Genomic DNA, 18349 nt, shown 5'->3' with positions numbered 1-18349 from the left:
ACATCTTGCAAATGAAGTCGTGTTAGACTATCAGCTTGTTTCATGTGAAGTTAGTATGGAATCATGAAAACCCTAGCTTTTTTTTAAAGAGTGCTTGATATTATGGCTATCACTTAAGTTATGAAATGCAGAAGAGAATCTTAATTGAAGCTGGGAGCAATAATACATATTTACATTCTAGGTGGCTTCTCAAGTGGGAAGATACACATTTTCTCTCTCTCAAATTGTATGCCTGCATCATCCACCAACGTGATTACTACAGGATCATCCCTTCTAGTCCTTCCAAGGCGCATACGAAATGTATTCTATTTCTTATTTTGACCAAATCATCCTTTTAAGATTTCTTCATCAACATTCCCTGTTACGCTGATACAGCTCTTTTTTTCCTTATCTGCACCTGCCCACTGTGTCCCTCCTTCATGTGCAAATCTCCCTGCTCGTCTGTCTCTTTGTATCTGTCAAAGTGTAAGCCTTGCCCACTCATTCCTTATCTCCTATAAATGCTCTATTCTTCCTCCCATGATGTTCCTTTTCCTAAAAATACCCTCCAAGACTAACATTTTAGCTGCTGCACTTTTTCAACCTTCTTAGCCCTTTCTGCTCTCATACCCACGAGGAGTTGAGGGGATGATGGATATGGTTGGCAATTGCATTACTCTAATAATAAACATTGCATGTGTAGATGCATTTATAAGTGCTTTTATCTCCCCATGCCTGCCTTCTCTCCCCCCGGTGTATTCCTTGCATTCTTAGACTGTAAACTCTTCGGGGAAGCAGTCTTGTCGTGGTGTTTTTATATGGAACAGTATGTTCTAACCCTAACGGAGGATAATGTAATGTAAACATGGTGCGAGAATACTTCGTTATTATGTAAGATGTTCTGGCTGGTGTATGGGGGAATCTCAGCAATGACTGTGAAGTCTGCACCTGATGGTGGTGTTAGAACTTAAAATATGGAAAACTGGACTCTGAAGGGGGCTATGAGGTCTGTCAGAAACACTCCGTGCCTATAATGCTGAAGGAGGAAAAGATAAGGGCTTAATATGAATAAGGGCTTAACATGAAAGTGCAGCTTAAAACAGCTTGAATACCCTAACGCTGTATCTATGTACAGCATCCTTAACCTAGCGTTTCTTTGTAGGTATTTTTGGTGCCTTTACAGACACGTGAAAGAGAGAACCTAAGTGATTTTAATGGAAAGACAATATAACAATCCTCAAAAAGGGAGAATTGTCATCTTGGGCTCTCCCTGACAGTTGGCACTCTCCACAGTGCTGGAAAAATACATTTTGTGTTTTGAATGAGCTTTTGCTACAATACTTTGACAATAAAACAAATGTATCCTGATCCTTACAGGGCATGAGAGTAGTTTTTTGAGGAATTGCATATAGTACAGCTGTCTCTGTACAGATGAGAGGAAAGCTGTGCTTCAACAGCACCATCAGTGACAAGCCTTGTTTTTCCTACAGAGATACAAAAGGCAGTGTTATAATCACTCTGCCTTGAGAAATGCCAATGGAAAAAAGGTAATTAATGATTTTTTTAAACATTAAAGCAAAATGTTAAACAAGAAGGATTACCAAAGGGATTTAGTGTTAAGCAAGGGCCTGTTCTCCACTCCACTGTACTCCTGAAAGTTTTCATTGAGAGTTTAATGTTTACTTTGTCAAAATGTGTCTTACGGGGCAGAACTTCTGTCAGTGGTAAATCTCTTACTCATCCAGAGAGCTGGTTTAGCTCTGCTGGTACAGAAAAGCTAAAGGGATCCTTGTCTCAGTGTCAGAAACTTGTGATGAAACCTGCTGTCAGGTCCTGGAGCTTGGAAAACACTGAGCTGACCGGTAGGGTCACAGGAATTGAATTTTTGTGGAAAATACTTAATAAGAAACAACCTGTTCAGGTAACTGCAGGGTATATAGCTTTGTGTTTTTAAAATGGAAGGCACAGCTGTTTACCATGCTTCTTTTCCTAGTCACTACATAACAGTTTATATATGGTTTTTCAATTACAGCAGAAGGTCGCTGTTCTTTGAGACATCCTGATAATGCTGCAATGTAACAAAGCTATTTGAGAAAATGAGCTCAGCCTGAAAAGTTGCCATCCGAATAGATAATATTTGCTTTGTTTTCAATCCATATTTATGATTTATCTTCAGACTTCTACTGTAGGCTTGATCTTCATCTCCAGTGTTCATCTATTCAGATTTTGGCTGAAGTGCCTCTCTAATTTCATACTGCTGTCACTACATAATCTGTGTCATCTTTGAGGAAGGAAAACATCGTTTTAAAATTCTTGTATTAATTGTGTTCCTGCACAGTATAAGGGCAACCAGTAGTCCAAAACACGTTTTCTCTGAGGGGATCTCAGAAGAGGGTAATAAGTAGCTTAAAGCATACAGATGATTTGTTCAGCATACGAAAATGGTCTGAGAACAAGGTAAAAAAAATAATTAAAAAAGCCTTGATGTGATTTAAGAACATGTACTTAAAATTGAGTAAGAAAAGGCTGGTGAAGGCCTGCCAGCGGGCTGACTAATAGCACAGCCTGTAAATAATATATGCATATCACAGGCTTGTTTAGGAATGTGTTAGCAGGTAATGATATGCAGGGTTTATCTATTCTTTTATGGCCAGTGCATCATTTTAGTCTCGTAATTGTGTCAATTTTAGCCTAGCCAAAAGATTCTTAACTGACAAAGAGGAGTAAATCTTGGCTGCAAACTTTCAAACCCCAGTTAAGGCCAGGTTTGTTAAATTAGCAGTGACTGAGAGTATTTGGTTTTGGTGAGTGCTCCAAGCACAATGGCAAGGAGGAGAGGCCTTTTTAAAAGCACACTGATGGGAAGCGTGTCGGGCAGTATTGAAAACACAGTTTTATCTAAAAGCTCTTGCTTGAGGAGAGGCCTTAAGAACTAAAATGTAACTCTAAGATGGTACAGAAAACTCACCAATATTGCACGACTTTGAAACAGAGTGATTGATAAAGGCCAAGGTATGCTCTGCCCACCTTGCTTGCACCCTGAAACTCTGCAAGTAGGGCCAGATGGTCAAGGCTAATACATAAAGGTCAAACTTTAAAGTATGTTGCACTTTGTATATTTGTAACCTTGTAATGCCCAAGAGTCTCACACCTGCGTGGTACTCTGCTATTGCAAGCAGTTTGGTGGAACAGAGATCCCCATCTCTGGTGCTTTTCAAAACTGGGAATCTAATGAGAATGAATGAAGGAAATAAAGCTGAAGTTTCTGTTTGTGCTTGTTTCTCCGTCTGGATTGTTAGTAACTATTTTTTCAGCTGACATGTGTTCTTCTTTCAGTATTTTTTTTGTCTTTATAAGTGCTTACCAATCTCTTCTGGTACCCTCCCTGATTTGTGTTTTTTTTCAGAGTTTCTTTGAACTTTGTCATATCCAGGTTCTTTTCTTTTTCCAAGGAAGAATAAATATGATTTGAGGCTTGCCTCAAATCTACTACTACTAGTAGTAGATACTACTAGTGTAGTTATATTAGTAAAGGTACCTGTTACTAACGTTCATCATACATGTATTGCAATGAATAATAACAATTTTAAGAAAATTTTGAACACCTAAGTGACTTCACAGTAAAACAGACAAAAAAAAATCAAACCCATAGCCTTCCCTGTTTCCTACTTTAAGGAAGGAAAGTGAGGTGATATAATCAACATACAAGGAAGAGTGACATTAAATGATACTTTCATCCCAGGTTAAATCATTACAGGAATTGTTACCTAAATAGGTGAAGATTGTAAGCCTTGATACAGCTGCCTGAAACCCTGCAATAAAGATAGGATTCGTTTGACCTGGTGTGGATGACTATGGTGTGTGCGTCCGATTTGGGTATCCAGACTTATTGGTGGAGAGAAAGTGGCACTTGGGTGATTCATCTTGTTTGGAATTAGGTTAACCAACTAGATGAGATTAACTCTGTCCTGAACGTCTCCTTTCCCTGTCTGTGGCAAAAGGAGCCTACAGTAAGTCAGGTAGAAACTAAAAGGCAGAATTCATTTCACCTCGTTTAAGCTGTCTAAAAGTAATCTAAAATTGTCATCATGCCTTTTCAGTCAGCGGACCAAGTTACCATAGGAAGGCAATTCCCTCTCCTTTTAAAAATAATGCTTATATCCTTAATACTGCTCTAGGGATTTATACGCTACGGATGCCCTAGTGGCCAGAGTTCCCTGTAGACAGGGCCTTAGACTTATTTCTCTATTAGTAGAGCAGCTATAAGTAGAACTCTGGCATGGTCAGATGAGCTTTGATATGTATAATAAGCGCAATTTGAGTTATTACTATCTGAGCTCTCTGTTTTGCTATAACAGAGCAGTCAGGTTGGGCCATGTGCCTCAGGGTCAGCTGGCTTTTTGTGAGCAGCCTTTGCTCAGTAATCAGGCAGACTATTTTTATGTTCTTTGGAGGTCGGTAACTTCTGGTAGAGGGCACAACGAATTGCTGGGTTTGGTAGCTTTTGAAACCATTCCAGCTAGATTTCTGAAAGGACATTTGGACATAGCTAAGTGTAATGCAAAATAACTTAGTCTACGCTTTCTTGCGTATTTCTTCTGGATCTTGATCCTTGTCTTCATCTAGTCATCTGATATGCATTCTCGAGCCAATTAGCAAAGGAAAAAGGTAAGGACTTCGTTTCCTGGGGGGTAAAGCAAGGCTGAATGTTTTCTCTCAGTCGCTTTTCCTGTTTATATATCTAAGTGAAAATAGACCAGGGCAATGTTAAGTCTTGCTGCCTTTTTGTTCTTGTTGGAGGTGATTTGGTGACTCATGTTGATTGGGAGTTTTTCCAACTTTAGCATAGCAATTGGAGGTGTGCATTTATTTTTTTGTTTTTAAAAAGCAAATTCTTCTCACTAGCCTTGTAGTAAAACAAGCGTGAAAAATAACAGCAAAATTACACAAATATCTGAAAAGTCCTATTTTTGGGTTCATTATTTTGCTCTTTGTGATGTCCTTCTACTGCCTTGTTTACAATTTTTTTTATAGGTAAAAGCTGAATTTCTAATGTAAAAAAGCAGATGCAACAGGTTCTCTCACTTTTTAAGAGTGCAAGATATCATATTTTCCAGTGTATAAGAATATCTAGAATGTGGTGTTAAGTGTAAGGTGCTGCCTACAACTCATAGACTGGCCCTTTCTTGCTGTTGTCCTCGCTTGGCTGCTTGTTGGAGGAGGAGGAGCAATGCAGTGGCTGGGGGAGCAGTCAGGTCCCTGTTTTGGAAGGAAAGGAAGGATGTTGTATTTCCAGTACGTATTCCTATGTATCTTGCAGACAGAGCACAAGTTAATCCTCCTTCAAATACTTAGACTGCTCTTGTCTGTCTTCTCCAAAACAAGCACACATTGGCTCCGTTAAGTTGAGCACATTTGCTACATTCAATGTCTTCCCTTGCAAGGCTTAGTCCTTATCTTTTTTTTAGTTTGCTTTTCTTCCTACACTCTCCTGAGCTTTTATATCCTTCTTTGCCTACTATCTTCAGCTCTCTCTTTGCCTTGGCAACATACCTTTTCTCCTCAATATTCTTCTCTTGTCCTCTCCCAGAATTTTTGCTGTTTTTCTCCTGGTTGATTTTTCTCTGCACTGAGTAATTTCTGCTGATTTTATTTTGCTCCCTGTCTCCCAATAGTCTCTGTACTCTCTCTCATCTTTTTCATAATCTAGCTTTTAATTAATATTTGAAAGTAAATTGTTGATTCTTATGACTTAACAAGATAATATTGTTTAAAATTGGCTTGTAAGGGTTGGTTCTTTCTGATAATGCTTATTACTTCTGTTTTTCCCCATTTTCATGCATATATAAAAAATATCTCATTACAGGTTTTAAACACTAGGAGCAAATAATGATTATATAAATCTATTATTTAAAAAATTTATATTTAAAATTTCCTATAAACAGGGAGAAATAGTAGTTGTATTTGCAAATACGTAAAATCTTTGAAGAGTGTTTCCTTTGCAGCAAGGGGAGCCAGGATGATCATCGGTAGGCTTTGTCTAGGCTAGACTTGCCAGTCCTGTTGTAACTTGAATTGTCTGATTTTCAAGCGTGCATCTTCTATGACTGTAAACTTGGATACTTTAGGGCATGGTAAATAGGACAGTGAAACTGGAAGAGAATTTAGATGATTTAACTTTCAATGCTTTTTCATGAGGTCTTAATTTTATTTAACATTGTTGCTTGTTTCTAATAAAAGAAAACTGGAAGTATAGAAAACTGGAAGTATAGTATCAGAGGACACTTTTTCTCTGAGTTTTCTCTGAACCCTCAATGATACCTAATGTAATAGGTAGAGGATTACCTGCAAATCTGCTTTTTCTTCCTGTTTTCTTTTTCTTTTTGAGCTCTTTAGAACTCTGTGTTAGTCTAGTTTTTAAACAAAGTTTCCTTTAGTTCCAATAGAGTTTTTTTGTTTGTTTGTTTTGTGAAGGATGTAACTGACCGTGATGGCAGTCTGTTCAACATTGTGCATTGTTTCAAGTGGTGCTCTACCAGCTGCCAAAATTAGGACTACATTGTTAAAAATCTTGATTTTTGGAGGCCAATGGTGAAATCAAGGCGTTTCGCTCTGCCTATCTGTGCAGCAGAGGGCCGAAAGGAGACCGAAAGCTCCAACATGATGGTTTGGAGAAGAGGCTGGGTGTGCCTGGACAAGTGACAGCATTGCTGACTCAGTAGCTGCTAGCCGCCGGTGCTGAGAGGAGCTGGTAGGGTCAGAAGACAGGAGGAGGCTGACTGGCATGGTCCTACGCTTTTAGCGGCATCGCTCAACAAAACCCGCTTCGTGCCACGTAGGAGATGGAAGATAATGAAGGCCAGCATGATTAGCTACTGAGGGGTGTCACTACACAGTTGCGGAGTGGATGGTGATGACTTACCACCTACATCATCGTGTCTTCAGTGCCAAAGAAACTATTTGTAGCCAGCTTTTAGAGAAGGCAATGCCAGGTGTCTCATGTGATTGCTCAATAAGTGATGGGGAAGTCAGATGGAGGAGGGGAGAGGGTGTAAGAAGGAAAAAGGTAGAGCTAACTTGCAGGCCAGCAAAGCATGCACTGGATTTTTCATCAGCAGTAGATGATTAGGATACGATTTAGATGAGACTTGGGGAGGAAAAAAAAAAAAGCAGTGGAGATGTAAATTGCCTTACTGATTGCAAGATCAGATCTCATGTCTGGACAGACCTCTCTGCTTTCTGTAAATTCCTCCATTATTGTGGTTACTTTGAACTCCTTTCTTTCCTACGTAAATATTTTGTGTGTAGCTGCCAAAATTTTTTCTGATAAGATTTTTTTTCATTTCTTCTACTTAGTCCTTTTCTCAAAAGTGAAAGTTTGTAGGTATTTCTCCAGACTCCTTTCCGATCATTTGTTGTCGTTGCAAATGTATAACGTGGCGTGTTGTTTTTAAATCAACATCCTGTTTCTCCAAAGAACAGAGCAAATGGAAAGCAAGGGGCTACTTTGGCATGTACTTGTATGTTTGTGTTGCATGTTTTATGTATAAAATTAAAAATATTCCTGATGGGAGTAATTCAGGACTAGAAGGCTTTCACAGCACTCCCTTAATTGAAAGCAACCCATCTTTTTTCTTTCTATTTTTGAATGTAGCATGTTCTTCTATTTATAATATACAGCGATAGATAATCAAGATGCATGCTGTAACTTCATTCAGACTTTAGACAGACATTTGAAGTTGTTTCTGTTCCTTGCAGTAAAGAAAGCGTACATAGAAGAACTTGAAGATTTTGGCTGATGGCCAGACTAACCTGGTTAAGGGTGTATTTGCAACACTTCAAATAAATATCTGCTTCTGTTACTGCTATATCCATTCAGAGTGTAGGGAGAAAAAAAGAAAAACTTCCTTGTGTCTTTTCATGCAGCTGTGTAAAGCCAGGGCACTGGCAATTAACAATTGAAAATAGTATTTGTTTGTATTGGCCACCACTTGCCTTTTGTACGAGAGATTAGCTGGAAAGTATGTGCTGAAGGATGCCCAAGTCTTCGGATATGGAATTTCAAGGTTTGTTGTAATGCTGTGAAGGTTGCTCTGAGGCAAAGCCTCAATATTTCACGTGGTGGTGCCAGTGATTCCCAGAATCTAGTCTACACAGTTGACATGGGCACAGACAGGATCATTTGTCTGTTAGCTGTACGGTTGAGGAAGTGTAGGAAAACCCAGGAGGGTTTGGGTGTGACTGGATGTGTGGGGCCTGTGTCAGGCCTTTGGGCCTTCTCATGGCTGCTCTGGACACCTCGTCCTTGGCCCTCATTCCTTCTCTGTATAAAAACGCCTCATGTTTCTCTCCCTTTCTCCTTGGTTCCTCCCATGTAAACAACAAGGGACATGCTTGACTGACGTTTGACAGACTGCTGTTTAACCACCCTGATGAGTTGTGTTTCAGGCAAGATCATCAACGTGGCCCCGTGTCCTGCTGGGGTGAGAGGGCTGGAGGAACTTGCTGCTGAAGCGGAGAGGGTTTTGGCTCCGTTTGTGCTCAGGATGACACGTTACTTTTTTGAAGGAGCTTTTTCTTAGAACTGATTGAGTCCAGAAAAGGTGAAACAAGTCCCATCTTGTTTTCTGCAGGAGCAGAGCTGAGACATCATCTTTACAGTAGAGAATTCCATACAAAAATCCAGTAAAACTATCTACTGGCTAAGAAATACGAAAATCTTGCAAGAATATTTGGAAAAGCTGCTTATGTAGATACTGTGGTGATGAGCACGGTATAAAAACATTGACAGAATATACTGGAAAACATCCTGTGAATATCCTGTCAAAATACCTCTGTTTAAAAATATTTCTATCATAGGGATTTTTAACTGGGAAATTTGTAACAAGTGAAAACATAAAGCTCTTTGGAACGCTGAATAATAATAATTAGTAAGGCAAAGGAGATACTCTAACCTGGAGTTTAAGATTATAACGTGGATTTAATAATTGTGACCCAATTTAATCCTTTTGGGTACGTAGTGTATCTTCATCTCCTATGAGAGGCAGATGTCAGACTGCATGCATGATTTTTGAGTCATTCTGTTAGTCCTTAGAAGGTAACATATGCTTTACTCAGTTTGGATGAATAGAAAACTGTTTTATCTTAAGACTGGAATTTAGTTTGTCATTCTACAAGGTTGGAGCAGTTTTTTTTTCTTGAGTGGAAAAAATAATAGTATTTGAAAATGTGACTAGAATGTAGGCATTTAGACAAATTGCAGACCTGAGAGAAAATGCTGTTGTCAAAAGAATCCTAACACAGTAATGATTGTACACGAGATCACAAAAGGAATAAGTTAGAAATATATTTAGACTAGAAATCAGAAATTATCCATTCTGTTTAATTATTTAAGTAGCAAAGATATTAAAGTGATCTAGTTTGAGGGTGCAAAAAAACACTCCATTATTATGTTGGATGTTGAACTTTGAGCTTTGTCAGAAAAGCTGACCCTACATACTCAGCAAACCATTTGCCTCTCTTTAGACAAGGTCTGGAAAATACTGCTAGTCATTTGTTGTCTTTTGACTAACACTAATACTTAAATCATTCTGTCTCTAGCTAAATAATTTACAACTGTTTCTGTATGAAGATGCTTTTTCGCTAGTAACAGGGAGCAACTGACAACTGATTGTAAAGGACAGGAGGATATGTTTTTAAGATATTTAGTGACTATTTGGCTGTGGTAGTTTTTTGTTCTTGCTGTTTTGTTTTTTTTTTCCAAGGGAATGGATATACTTGCAGGAACAAGCTTTCCATTTTCCAGTACCTCTAAGATATGTTCTTAACTCTGTCCCCTCTAAACATAACCCTCCTCATAATAAGGACAGATAAATACATACAAATAATGAGATAACAAAAATAAGCACAGCCATATTTGGGGTTAATAATGTTTTCCTTGATGTGCTTTACTAGCATTTAATCTGACAAGTAGTTATGCAAAAAGATACTTAAATTTTAAATGGTTTTTCCGTTGAAGAATGGCTTTCTATACAACCTCAGGTTTTCAAACATTGGGCAGAGTGGTTATTGGGTATTCTTTTTTTCCCCATTCACACTTAGATTTCTTAGCTAATGAGTACTGGGCAAGAACTGGGCACAAAGAACATCAGATTTGCTGGTATGGATGGAGGGAGGGAAAAGCAACGGTTTGGTCTTGGGACCAAAGAATGTTGCCAGCCCAAGGAGAACTAGAAGAATGATGAATTCCTTTTAAAGTCGTCTTTGTGTTTCAGTAAGCATTTTAATGAACAAATACTACAGCCTGGCAAAAGATCAAATGGCAGATTATGTCAACAAGACTTAGTTTAAAATTATGTGGGTGACTTAAAAGAAATTCAAATTCATAGTTATGTTCAACTGTAATGCTGCTTCACTGGGTTTATAATGGGTCATTCTTAGAGTAATTGTAGCCTATCCTTAATGCTTTTTTTCTTAGATACCCAATGCTTTCTGAAGTTTATCTGCAAACTTCAAAAATTTCCATGTACAAACATAAAAAAGAAATTCAAGAATTTGAATGTATTTAAAATTCTTCAGAGGTATTAAGCATGAGATTTAGGCTGTATGTTTGTGTGTATTTGGAAACAGAATATTTAAACAAGTAAAAGGCAAATTCATCTCTATTTTATAAGCTTTTTTTTTCTCCTTTTATAGAAGCAAAACCAAACTTAGCTGGATGGTTGGTGTTCTCAAGCTTCTGGTTTTCCACCTGAGATCTCCTGCAGCACATCTTTCCGTCCTATCACGTACCACTGCTCTCTGTATCCCCTGCTTTTGCCAGTTTTCCTTGTTGTGAAGGTTCAATGAAATGAAGTTTTAAAATGGTAGTAGTGTCACTGTGGCTTGTGAATAAAATATCATTGGTGAGTTCTCAGTAAATGATCTTCCATTTACCTCTGTAGAAGTGAGGCAAAGGCTGCCATTAGAGGTCTGTACTGTCTTTTAAATCATCCCCCCTATTCCTTGGTGTTAATGGGAACAAAGTTGAACTACTAGCAGCATCATGCTGATGACAGATGTCCGTCTTTAAGAGTTAGCTTAGCTTATCATTGGGTATGAACAGGTGGTGGCAGCTGTTTTGAAGGAAGAGAGGTTTTTCTTTGGAATTTTATTGATAAAAGTATTATTTTTCAACCTCAGCTGAAACACAGGGAAAACTCATTTTAGAAGGATCACAGTGATATTATTATGAAATATTATTTAAAAGTATCAGTGCAGATGATTCCTGCGGACTTCTGAGTATATAGGAGATGTGAAAAGTCAGCGTTTCTGTATCTGAGATCACTAGGGAGCGATCTGAATAGGAGTAAAACTGAAAATATTAGTGTAATCTCCCTAGGAGGGGTATTTTTCAGTATTAAACTAATATGAGAGCAGCTGATTCTGCTAACAAAAGTAGACAACACTGGAGACTGTTTGGGATGCTTGGGCACCCCTTGTATTCTTCTCAGCCTGCCTCTTCTAGATATCTTGGAATCAAACCCCATGAATGTGTGCAGACCTGATGACATGGATAAAACTTTGACACAGTTGCTACACTTAAGCCAAGTGGGAAACTGGCAGAAACAAGGGGAACAATTACCTGTTACAGAGAGACCTTCAATTTTGTTTATAAGAGAAGGTCAGAAAATGCAGACCAAAAATTCCCTGAAGACTGCATTGACTTTACACCATTAAGAAAGTAACAAGCAAACTTAGTATTAGCTTCTCAAAGTCTGCTGGATGACAATATTGACGTTTGGCTTCAGTCCCGTTGTATTTGCTGCCACTTCTGACAGCCTTTTATGTTTCTAAGGACTTGTAGGAATTTCAAGTCAGCTCTGTTGTAATCTTGAAATTGCACGTAAAGTAATCTTTCTAGGCTTATTAAAGATGTCTAACTTGATGCAAAAAGGAAAGATGCCTGCTTTGTACTTACTGAGTTTCGTTCTGTCGTAGTAGGACTAAACCATTTAGGCCAGCCCTCTGTTTCTTTCTGGTCACGTAAAGCAGTTGGAAGACAAGAAGTTTCATCACAGAGAAGCACCACCAGAGGTCTGATTTCCATTAATAATGGACTGCTGAACTTCTCTTCCTGAGCATCAAATAACATGAAGTTGGGACACAAGCACTGTTTTCTTCAGAAGCTCAGCAACACCTGGAAGAAGGATTTGTCCTGGGGTAATCATAATCTTTGTGCTTCCACACTACCCCATTTTCTAGTTATTTCATGTTCACATTTTGATCAAATTTAAGCTTGCTATGTGTTGTCTTCTAAAGAAACCCCTCTTTTCTATTTCTTATTTTAAAAGTATGTTATCTAAAAGAGATCAAGGAGTGAATCTCTCAAGTTGTTTGACCATGGTTGCCTAATTGTGTCCTGTTAACTGATGCCTTGGCAGGATAAGTTTAATTTATTGCCTTCGTGTGTGCTGCTTAATGTATTATTTGCACAACAACTGTCCACAGCTCAAAACAAGGATCTGTCCAGATAAAATCAAGTTAGTAATATTAAAGTTCCTAGTTCTTGAAACCATTTCATTGGTTTCATGCCTGAAAACTTGCTAAGAATGTGTTATTTGGTTGGTTTGCTCTGTGTAATGTTTTCAGGTCTGTCTTTATGGTATTTGGGAAGCAGGATTGTTTATTTTAACACTGACATTGGGAATACAGTCAACTTATAGAAGGATGAGAGTTTTCATAATCAAAATGTAAGATTCAAGCTGCTGTAGTACTGTCATGCCTTAAAAAAGGAAAAGACAACAGGGAGTAGATTAGGATGGGCATTGGTGGTAAAGGAGATGTTTAAAGGTACCTTAGGAGAAAGGCTAAAAGCATCTTTACCTTGTGTCCTAACACATATACTGTTCAGAAACGGAAAGAAAAGCATTGAACTTGCTGTTTTATGATCAGGATAGATTAAGAAAATGTGTTAGTATTACTTAAAAACTGAGTGTATTTCTGTTGCTGCTTCTTTGTTTTTTTTTTTTTTCCTCCTTTCACATTATTTAAATAACTTTTCTTTGGCCGGTCTGGAGGGTTTCTTCCCTTTCTCTTTCTGATGTTGTTCAAGATTCATTGTGGAAACTTTTTTTTAGGTTTCTCTCTTCATTCTTGGAGCCTTTGGCATGATGCTTTCCTGCAAATCCCTTCTGTTTAAAAACTCTGCCAGCATTTCTTTATAGGGCTCTCCTTGCCATTTTTCCAAGCCTCTGGTCTCCTCTTTGTCTGGCAAAGCAAATGATCTCTCTCAAAAAGGAAATCCCTTCCCATTTTAACTTTATCAGACGCCTGTCTAATGCACAACCTACACCTGAACGTCTCAGAGGAGGTAAACAAAGGTTGTGCACAGCTTCCTCTAAATGGTTAGCCTCTGCTTTGCTTAGGTTAATAACAAAACCAAACAATAATAAAAAAGATGATTATGAAGCCGTTCGGGGCAGTGCAGAGGCTTTCTGAGCTTCTTTTTTTTCGTTTTCATTCAATTGCAGGTTGAATAATATGGCTTTAGAGACTTAGTGTATCTGCTTTGCTCAGGTCTTGGATGGGAGCCAACGGTCTGACACTAGATCTCTATACAACGTAAAGTTACTCAAAGTGGGCTGATAAAGTGTATGGAACAACCGAGGAGTTGGTGGCTTCCCTACCTTGAATTTGCTATTTTTAGCTTGGGAACTTCACTCTATTACCTGCTGCTTTTGGATTTGCAGGCACTAATTTTCACTTACTTTCATCTTTTTTCAGCCAGACTATTACGATCTGTTCTTCTGGATGTGGCGCTACTTACAGTGCCATCTTTTTGTTACCTCTGAAATTAGGACAGTCCAGAAATGGTCAGTGAGAACACTTGCGCTTGCTCATTAAGCACAGGTACTGGCAGAGTCTTCACTGTACGTCTGTGTGCTGATCAATACAGTTATCTAATTAACTCATAAAAGCCATTTAAGATGATGCTTTCTCAATCTAACTGATGTTAGTCCTGAATAGCCCAGCGTTTGCCTCTTTCTCTGTGCCACAGCAGTTGAGGTTAACCAAAAGTTGAGCTGATAGTTCTGTGTCAAGTTGGAAAGTCTCTGGAGGGCGGAAACCAAGAGACTTTCAGGAAGAGCTGCTCAGATGTAGAACTCTTCCTCTTTCTTTTTCTTTACTTCTTTTTTTAACTTGGAATTTACAAATATTACTGTAACTTACATTCTTTTGAGCTGTTAAGGCTGTTTGAGTGGGTGGTAGGGTAACCACCATTTGGAGCTTTGTTTTTTATTTGGTCTTGGGATACAAATTGTATGTTCTAATACATTCTGTAGAAGAGCCCAGATTTCTGGATATGTGATTTATAAATATTCAGAATAAACAAGTGATAATATTGCTGTTACTGCAGCCATCTTTCTATCGTGGTCTGAAAGGCACTTAGTGTAAAACTCAAATAGGTTTCCATCTGTCTAATCTTGGTGGTGATATTTCCGTGATCAGCTTTCTGTCTAGAGTGATAGCTGTGTTATCAGCGTCATCTCACGGGTGTGGTGTGGATGTATAAAGGTACAGATTTTCTTCTAAAAATGGGAGAAGTGGGTTCTCTTAGGAAATGAAAAAAAAAAAAATCTCAAATAGCAGAGGTAAAGAATAGGTAAATCCCAAATAAGAGAATATCTCAAATTGACAGGAGAGGGAGAGAGAAAAGGAGATGACCCTCCCCCCCCCCCCCCCCAAAAATTTAAATAATGTTGTGATGGAAATTTTATTAACTTGTGAATGGGACCCCTCATTAATAATTCCAGAAATTATTCTTACTGTGAAGTCTCATCTCAGTTAAATTCTCCTTATCACTGTATTAAATAAATCTGTTACCACTGAATAAAAGTGAAATTAAAATGATGCGCTGGAATAGCCATAAAAGAAAAATGTTCTTGAGTAACTTGTAGAGCACCCAGGCACTTGAAGTTTGCAGCAAAGTAGCTTGGATTTTATTTTTAACATCTTGTAGACTGGTATTTGCAATATAACGTAAGTATAATAATCTCTAGGCATCCATTTTATATCAAGGTAATATGAAAAGCCTGTCTGGAAGCTTGCTTATGGAGTGCATCAGTTGATCACTTTATTCCAAGCTCGTTGGATTTTGTTTTGCTATAAAATCCTAGCCTTCTTGCTGTCTGTTTATTCAAAAGGAACGAAAAGTCATGTTGGATTGTAAGAGTGAGATACATTTTCAGTCAGTGTCCAGGGTCTGCGGGAGGAGAAATGAGGTTCAGTTTGCACCACCAAACTGTTGGGTCTGTCTGTCCAGAAGCACGGGTGAGAAGATGAAGAGCTTCCTTCAACGTGCAAAGCCCTCAAGAGCTTATTCTGCCAAAAAAATAAAAATAAAACAAAATATATATATGTATAGTGTACTAAAGGGATATTTATTTATTTTAAGCCATATTGGAGCAGCAAAGCTCTCCAAACTTGTAGACTTCCCCATCCCACAAAAATGTCATTGCTGTAGACGTTAGCTTTCAGTGCTGACAACGCAACTCGTACCAAGATGTGTAATGAAGCATCCTGTTCTTGTTGAACTGTATTGGAGGGTGTGAAGAGAGAATCAGGAAGGAATTGCAGGTGTGCTGGTCCTCAAGAAAAGTAAGTCTGAAGCTCAAGATACTGCCTGTGTGGATCAAAGTCATAGCGAAATGCAATGTAGATCTGCAAGCTTTGATGTTCCTTGTCTTAGAAATCAAGACTGGAAGAAAGGAAACAAAATTCACTCTCTGCATGCAGGCAGGCTCTCATGGTTGTGCTTGACCATGTCCAGGAGAAAGGATTTCTGGCCTATGGGATGCCCAGAGGAGAGGGGACACAGAGGAGAGAGGTGCAGCTGCCTTTTGTGCAACAAGCATGGGTGGCTTTGCCGTTGTGCATTTTACAGCAGCACACCTCTGTCATATCAAGTTGTTGTATATAAAAAAGCCACTTTTCTCTCAGTTACCTAAATTTGCTTCAAAGGCAGTTTTGTTCAATTTTTAAAGCTGAAATTCAGTGGAGTAACTTGGTGTCTGTTTATGCTACGTTTTGTATTTAAAATAGAAATATTTTTGCACAGCAATACTTTTGCGGTGAATTTCAGCCCTGTAGTAAATGTTTTTGACTGCACCCTGAGCCAGTTGTTTGATCTTTTACGCTGCCTTCGTGCAATTCCAACAGGAAGGTGTTGGAAAACTGTGTTAGGATAGCCCTAAGATTATAGGGTCAGCCTTCCTCTGCTTTTTTAGAATGATCTTTAAATTAAGGAACAATGTAACCTGCATATTGCATAATTTGTATATCAGCACCAATGTCCTAAGTAGCACTAAAGATCCGTTTTAAAACATGTCTGGTTGTATAGGTGGAAGTTAGGTGGTGTTAAAGCCGTTTGTGGGCCTGTATGCAGTGCAACCTAGCTCTTAATGACACATCAGTTATTTGACTGTAACGTGGCTGGTTCTTTCAGTCGATGGGTGGGTACGCAGTATTTTCAGATCTTACTGTACAGCTCTAAGTCTTATTTCATAGCCATTTTCCAAACTGCACCGAGTACAAAATGAAGTAATTCTTTGTGTGTGTGGTCACCGATGTTTTACCATAGGTTATTTTATTTTTGAAAAACATACCCTGTGGAGTCCAGTGGATGCTGTCATCCCCGTCTGATAGCAGGAGAGCTGAGGCATGGAGCGAGGGATGCAGGCGGCCTAAATCAGAACCGCCCTGGCCTTTGGTGCTGAGGTGCAAGAGGCTGGCCCAGCCAGCTCCTTCTCCGTGTAGGGGGGTTGTTTCTCAGTGGTGAGCCAGCTGGGGATACGGAAATTTCCAAGAAGTGTCTTGAAAGCTGTGAGAAGCATTTGCTTTGGATGTGAGAACGAAGATCATTTTTGGAGGCTTCTCTGGCCTGTGTTTCGGGAAGAACCAGTGGCATATGCTTAGATGAGGCCATGATCGCTGCTACCTTGCAACCCTGCCACCGGAGCATGAGGATGCTAAACTTTAGTGCTAAGTAATCTTTATTATATGTTATATATATATGTGTGTGTGTGTATATATATACACACCAGTTTCTCTTTTCTGTTTCAGAGATTTCTGAGACTTTGTGTTTGCAATATATGTAAAGAAAGAAAAAAAAAATTCCAGGTTGAAGCTCTCCCATCACAGAATGGTTAATCCCAAATACCAGAAGTTCACTTCAGTTTTATAAACTACTGCACCTCGTCTTATTGCTGCGCAGGATTTACCTGTATTTCTATAGGTGGCACCACTATCTCCGGCTATGATAGGATCTTAAAACGATGCTCATGTTTGTGACGTTATTCTTTGGGTTCTTCTGATCACAAACATCTCAGCGACATATATAGCTCCTGGTAATTCATTTTTCAGCTGTCCCTGTATTTTGCTGGGAGATGAGCTTGTGAAGCAAGCCACAGATGGCACAAGAGCACGTCTGCCCCCCATGACGGGGGGTCTGTTAGGAAAAGCTGATCTGTTCCTGGTGGTTCTGTGCTGGGGCCTGTCATCAAGCAGTTTTCTTACAGTAATATAATGTCAGCCCGGGTTTTGCTAGCGGGTGTTTCTCTCTAGTTGTTGTGAGTGCTAGACTGGTAATTAATATCTGTATTTAAAAAAATAAGGACTTTTAAATACTACTTTTCAAAGTGTATTTGAAGGAAATGAAATGCAGAGCACTAGAAAAAATGAATCCCGGTACGTGTAGCATGTCCCGTTTCTGATTCCTACCCATGTATTAAAGTACAGATTTAATACTTCATTCTTTGTGACAAAAATGATTCAAAGAGCCATATTTTTCAGGGCTTTTGAACTGAGGGTTTCCGAGGGTGTTAAACAACGTTTAGGTAATTAAACAGAGAGCTGCTCCATGCCATAAATCATCGGTTTCCCTCTTTTCCCCCAGAAACTGCAATTCGTGCCTCAATTTGTAAGCGTTACGATAAGAATCGCCTGGTGCATGTGTCAGCCTCGCCTGGAGAAAGGCACCACCCCTCTGCCTAAAAGAAATGGTTCCTCCTGCTTTCATAAACAGTCATGTGCAGAGTTCAGCAGGGCCTGATGCCTCCGGAGCTTTTTCCTTCCCAGCCCGATTGAATCAGTCTTCACAGAAGTACTGTGAATCTTGTGGCCTCCTTTGAAACAAAAGGGATTAGGAAAAACTCGCTTGGTTATAAGACTTTGGAAAGCAAGGGCAGGCAATCTCGGTTGTGAATATTTTCTGATTTTTCCAGAAATCAAGCAGAAGATTGAGCTGCTGATGTCAGTTAACTCTGAGAAGTCGTCCTCTTCAGAAAGGTACAGCTACATCTTTTGCATGAACAATTAATGGTGTAGCATT

The 18349-nt window shown here is 39.0% G+C and overlaps 1 protein-coding gene across 5 annotated transcripts in view; it reads left to right on the top strand.

The window, feature by feature from the left end:
• SRPK2 (SRSF protein kinase 2) overlaps positions 1-18349 on the top strand; it is a 144888-nt gene that overhangs the window by 33631 nt on the left and 92908 nt on the right. Inside the window, exon 3 of one of the 5 annotated variants that reach the window (XM_040544592.1) lies at positions 18243-18306. The exons of 3 other annotated variants lie outside the window; for them this stretch is intronic. In XM_040544592.1, coding sequence (XP_040400526.1) covers positions 18269-18306 — 38 coding nt within the window. In that variant the 5' untranslated portion in view covers positions 18243-18268. Of the gene's footprint in view, positions 1-17957; positions 18307-18349 lie in introns of those variants that run through there. One more of the 5 variants, XM_040544597.1, reaches the window with a different exon arrangement.

The sequence above is a fragment of the Cygnus olor genome, chromosome 1, assembly GCF_009769625.2.
Source record: "Cygnus olor isolate bCygOlo1 chromosome 1, bCygOlo1.pri.v2, whole genome shotgun sequence".
NCBI classification, from domain to species: domain Eukaryota; kingdom Metazoa; phylum Chordata; class Aves; order Anseriformes; family Anatidae; genus Cygnus; species Cygnus olor.
Note: the sequence above shows the minus strand (reverse complement) of the source record. Positions and strands in the feature narration are given on the sequence as shown.